The sequence below is a fragment of the Lipotes vexillifer genome, unplaced genomic scaffold (genome assembly GCF_000442215.2).
Source record: "Lipotes vexillifer unplaced genomic scaffold, Lipotes_vexillifer_v1.1 scaffold1854, whole genome shotgun sequence".
NCBI classification, from domain to species: Eukaryota; Metazoa; Chordata; class Mammalia; order Artiodactyla; family Lipotidae; genus Lipotes; species Lipotes vexillifer.
Genome location: NW_006786017.1, coordinates 283,780 through 289,779, shown reverse-complemented (window position 1 = coordinate 289,779; position 6,000 = coordinate 283,780). Strand labels below are relative to the sequence as shown.

The 6,000-nt window shown below is 38.6% G+C and overlaps 1 protein-coding gene across 1 annotated transcript in view; it reads left to right on the top strand.

Annotated features, from left to right (window-relative positions):
* Positions 1 to 1,402: 1,402 nt before the first annotated feature.
* Positions 1,403 to 6,000, top strand: part of LOC103076560 (AP-1 complex subunit beta-1-like) — a 73,949-nt gene continuing 69,351 nt past the window's right edge. Inside the window, 4 exon segments of the mRNA XM_082931118.1 lie at positions 1,403 to 1,587; positions 3,861 to 4,082; positions 4,606 to 4,726; positions 4,859 to 4,958. Of these exon segments, the coding sequence (XP_082787244.1) occupies positions 3,934 to 4,082; positions 4,606 to 4,726; positions 4,859 to 4,958 (370 nt within the window). The 5' untranslated portion in view covers positions 1,403 to 1,587; positions 3,861 to 3,933.

Below are 6,000 nucleotides of genomic sequence, written 5' to 3'. Positions count from 1 at the left end.
GGACTTCAGTCAGAACTAAAAACGAGTTGACATTTTTGAGAATCTTTTCAATATACATAATTAATGAAGCTGCTACCTATTGCATCTCATTTATGCTTACAGAATATTTATATATAGCCTGACTGTGCTAATATTTAGCGACAGCTGAGAGCCTCACTGCAAAATGTGGTTTTAAATTCATTTGTACAGAGCTATAGTTTTTTGTCTGTTTTGTTCATTTTTGAGTGTTTTTATAATCTTAAAATTAAACATTCATTGGTTGTAGATTTCTTAGTTAAATTAGACACAATCTGTAATTTTGATAAAGTGTCCACTTTTTTTTCTTGCAGCTAGTATGGATTTCTGGGTCTGTTAAGTCAGGATACAAGTGTACTTACTTATATTTGGTAGCAATCTTTCATTTATCATACTGCCTGAGTTAAGGATACATTTGAGGTACCATATTTCATTGATTCTAAGATGCATTATTATTTCCTGTATTACGTAGAAAGAAAAATACCTCCTATTAAACTGACATGCCGTTGATTATTAAATATATCCCAACTTCAGAGATGTTAATATGAAAAACTGTGCAACTGAGTCTTGATGAATTATGGTAATATTGCCACCTTAACTTTGTATAAGGCTTTGTAGAAAGCACTTATACATAAGTCATCTGGTTTTATCCTCAAACTAAAGCTAATCTGTGAGGTGGATTAAATCATCCCATTTTCAGATGAGGAAATTGAATTTCACGGAGATTATATGCTTTCCCAGCGTCATGTTACAGTGAACTATGGTTTCAAGGTCACATTTTCTTACTCTGAGACTTAAGGTGTGATTGACACCTGAAGTATCACCTCCCCACCCCCCAGTACATGCACACCCATACACCTATAAAATTGTTTGGCCTAGATTTTTCTTTCCATTGCCTAATGTACATGTTTCATATTTAAACTTCACTGTTTTGTGTTTTTTGTTTTGTTTTGGCTGCGAGGCATGTGGGATCTTAGTTCTCCACCCAGGGATCGAACCCATGCCCCCCTGCAGTGGAAGCACGAGTCTTAACCACTGGACCGCCAGGGAAGTCCCTAACCTTCACTTCTTTTACAGCTGTTCATGTGTCTTAATTCTACTGATAGTGTTGACTACTATTAAAATTATTATTTTTTTAATAGTAAATCATGAGGGACTCTCTGCTAATATGTGAATTGTTTTAATTCTGTGTTGCCTGACCATGAGGAAGCTATATATGCCATCATTGGTGGTTTATTATACATTTTGAAAGCAGTATATCTCTTTCTAGCTGACTGCGTAAAATGTTCAGGAACGGTTATGGGTTGAGATCTATGAAGTGATCCAGAGAAATAGTTGTACTGTTCTTGACAAATCAAGGTCATATCTGCTTCTTTCCCAGGTGGTGGCTAATGCTGTAGCAGCATTATCTGAAAACAGTGAATCTCACCCAAACAGCAACTTACTCGATCTGAATCCACAGAACATTAATAAGCTACTGACAGCCCTGAATGAGTGCACCGAACGGGGCCAGATTTTCATCCTGGACTGCCTGTCTAATTACAACCCTAAAGATGACCGGGAGGCTCAGAGGTCAGTCTGTTTTTTAGATAGTATCTAGGAGTCTTGCCCGGTTCAATAATTTCTAGTAAGTCTGTATTAGAATAAGGGTCTGTTACGTTGAGAAAGTCAGTGGCTTATGGCATATATATTGCTATCCTGTGGTATTTTCTCAATGTATTTAGGAACATTTTAGGTGGTAGAGTAAACCATGCAAAAAATAGCTCTTCCTAAGAGGAGACGTGTATTTTTCATTTCTTCTTTGAACAGTATAGTTACAACCCTCTGAGAAAACTCTCCCTCATCATGGTCTCACATCTCCCATACAGCAATTCCTAGCCATTTGGCAAACAAAGGTTATTTGAGTGTCTCTTACTGTAGTAACAAAATTTTCGTTCTTTTAGATACATAGTAAGTGGCTTGATACTAGTTATTGAGCTGCCTTATACCTATAATTAGTACTAGAGAAACTGTGTTGGAGCCAGCAAAATGTATGATGTCTTCCATTAGATATAGGAATCACATCATTCTGAATCTGGAGAAGATTTTGGAAGGCACACCTGGATTGTTCTGCTCAGCTCTCTACCACTTTAGTGTTGCAGATTTTCTTTGACTCTCAGATACTGACTAGTAAATTTTATATACACATACATACATTTTAGTTTACAGAATTGGAGGTATCGTCAGTTTTTATTGAGCATTTTGTGTATATAGGCACTGTACTAGCCAAAATAATTCTGAAGAATTTTTGGCTCTTCATTTTATTTTATTTTATTTATTATTATTATTTTTTTTGCGGTACGTGGGCCTCTCATCGCTGTGGCCTCTCCCGTTGCGGGGCACAGGCTCCGGACGCGCAGGCTCAGCGGCCATGGCTCACGGACCCAGCCGCTCCGCGGCATGTGGGATCTTCCCAGACTGGGGCACGAACCGGTGTCCCCTGCATCGGTAGGCGGACTCTCAACCACTGCGCCACCAGGGAAGCCCTGGCTCTTCATTTTAATTATGGTAGATAGGAACCTTCCTTGCCTGGCTAAAGCTCGAGCTACTATAATGTAAGTTCTCTTCACTTGTCTGGGAAATTGTTCCCTCTGGATTTAACCAAAGCTCACCCTGATAGTTTCTTTCCATCACTGAAAGTACAGATATCTTCTGGAAAGGACTTTACATACAGTTTTATTTTCTCTTGGTCATTGACATCTCACACTTACTCATTCACTCAGCAAATATTTATTGAGCCCATGCTGTATGCCAGGCATTGTTCTAGGCTCTGAGGATATAGCAGTGGACAGACAAAAATCATAGCTCTTATGGAACACTTATTCTGAGGGATCGGGCAGAAGTATATATAATATGTATACGTAATACAGCATATAATAGGTCAGATGATGATAAGTGCTAACAAGAAAGATAAAGTAAGGAGGAAATCTAACAAATGCTGGGTGGTCAGGAAAGGTCTCCCTGAGAAGGTAGCATTTGTATAAATACCTAAAGGAGGTCAGGGAGTCAGCCAAGTAGATACAGGAGGAAGGGAGGAAAACACAGCTTACTTACCTTGTGTCCTCAACTGAGTCAGCTAGCCACTCACGTTGCCTAAGAGCTATCAAAATTAGCTTAATTTCTGAAGAACCCTCAATGGATAACTAAATATTCTATATTTTATGAGACATTTAAGTGTAGGTGGCAGGGACTAGGAGAAGGGGATGAGGTTGAGAGAGTATTGCAGTGGTGTTGTGTTGTTAAAAACAAACAAACAAACAAACAAACACCCTTCCCGAGATTCCCTTATTATGCTGAATGCAAGAGGTTGGGTGGTTTTCCCTGTCACCCCATCTCCTTCTGCATCTTACAGTGAAACTTCAGCCACAGTTGGTTGATATTCTCTCACTATGAAATAACTCTCAGAATGCTTAATTTGACTTCCTTATAGGCTGAGGAGAAATGGGCTGTGAGGCAGGGAGCCCTTACATAATATGGGGAGACAGAGAGGACTATAAAATAGGAAGGTAAATGGTGTGAGCTTCAGGTGTTTGGGGTATTGGCTAGTTCCCTTCCAGTTTGAACATCCCTTATTGCTGGTTTCCTAAAGTCTTCTGATATCCCTGCTCTGTGTATAATTTGCTGGGATTGAGGCGTCCGCAGTGTAGGATCCCAGATTTACCTATGTATGGAGTTTTGACTTTTCTAACTGATTTTCTAATTTCTTTATACCTGGGCCATGGGAACCTCTGACAACATTACCTTATAGATTGGACTGAGCAAAGAAATTATAATTTAAGGTACTAATTTTCATTTTCTGTCCTCAGTATCTGTGAGCGGGTAACTCCTCGGCTATCTCACGCCAACTCAGCAGTGGTGCTTTCAGCAGTAAAAGTCCTAATGAAATTTCTAGAGTTGTTACCCAAGGACTCCGACTACTACAATGTGCTGCTGAAGAAGTTGGCCCCTCCACTTGTCACTTTGCTGTCTGGGGAGCCAGAGGTGCAGTACGTCGCCCTGAGGAACATCAACCTAATCGTCCAGAAAAGGTTGGGAAAAAATGAATTGGTGATTAAAGTGTTTGTAATTTTGAATTAAACTTAATAACGTCATTAAAAGAGGACTGTGTTAAAACTCTGTTTAATGTATGGAAATGAAAATACTGTATGGTAGAGCAACTTGCCCAGGGTCAGGAGGCTAACAGTTGATTTTAGAGTGTTCCTACAATGAATGCCTGGTGTTGCTCTACAATTTAGTTTCTTTTCTGAAGGAACTCTTAGTTGTATGATAGCTAGTGTCTGCTTAATATGGTTCAGGCTGTAATTTAGATCAGGTTGTTGTTCTTCCAGTGGTTCTTCTTGGCAATATATACTTTACTCCTTAACAAGGATTAAAATAGTCTGCCAGATGGATCTGGTTAGAGGGGTTTAGAGGAAGTTTGTGAGCTTTTTCCCCTGGAGTGGAGTGTGTGAATGGAGAGCAGAGAAGCACAGGTTAGGTATTAATGCAGACTCAGAAGGATATATCAGTAGATGCCTCACCTTCCTTATCTTGTGTTTCTGTGTACCACAGGCCTGAAATCTTGAAGCAGGAGATCAAAGTTTTCTTTGTGAAGTACAGTGATCCCATCTATGTGAAACTAGAGAAATTGGGCATCATGATTCGTTTGGCATCCCAAGCCAGCATTGCTCAGGTCAGACTTGAAGTAGATTCAAGTTAAGATCTAGTAACTAAGATCTTAAGATCTGGCCTTCAGAAAAACCTAGGTCATGAAATTGCTGTTGGAGAATCCTTAATGATTGTTCACTTCATGGATTTTTAACAGGTTCTGGCAGAACTGAAGGAATATGCCACAGAGGTGGATGTCGACTTTGTGCGCAAAGCTGTGCGGGCCATTGGACGGTGTGCCATCAAGGTGGAGGCAAGTGTCCCATGGTAGTTGTGATCATGTTGTGGGACTCTGGGTATTCTCTTCACCTCTTTCCTTACATTTTTAAGTTTAAATTTAAAAATACATTTTTAAGTTTATCAAAAATAATAAAGCACGTTGTTAAAATATTAAAGAATTTTTAATGAAAAACAGCTGTCCCTGGTCCCTCTCTTTCCCAAGGGAATCATGTTTAAATCTGTTCCTAGTTTTAGTCATTTTGATTACTTCCATATCTCCAATATCCTTATGCTACTATTTATTGATTTACCAATTGTACACATTGTCTATTAACTTTCCGCTATGAGAGAAGCAACTTGGTTCCTATACTCCATCACTCCTACTTGTACCCTTCTGTATAGATCCCCTGTATAGTTATATCATGAGGTTTTTGTTCCTATATTATCTTTGTAAATTGAGATAATATACCTTTATTTCTTGTTCTATCAACTGGAGTCTTGCAAAGCTTGCTGTGCGTATTATGCCTGTAAATATGTAGAGCCTACACAATCAAATGATTGCGTTTTCTTTCTTATAAAGGCTTTTGTTTTTTCTGTAGTTTATAATGACCTTTTTTGCGTTTTCTTTCTTATAAAGGCTTTTGTTTTTTCTGTAGTTTATAATGGCCTTTTTTTTTTTTTAATTTCATTGTGCCTTCATTGCACTCCTATCTTCTTCCAGCTTTTCAAGCATAATATCAAATTAATAAAACTTTTCTTTTGTTCTAGACCCTTCTCTCTTCCAGTCCTCTGTCCTTCCAGTCCTTACTCCAGTCTGGGTGGTTGCTTTCTTGTCTTCTGCACAGCCGTCTTTCCGTACAGCCTCCCTTCATTGCTGTTTCTTGTTATGGGTACTTTTTCACAGCATTCCTTTTTCTGTGGTTGCAGTAGTTTCTTAAATCTCTTGTGATGTGAATTACAGTTTTTGGTTTTGTTTCTGCAGTTTGAATATAATTATCTGGAGTATTTTTTGGTGATGGTTGCATGTTTATATATGATTTTTTAATTGAAGTGTATACCATACTTACAGTAAATTGCTGC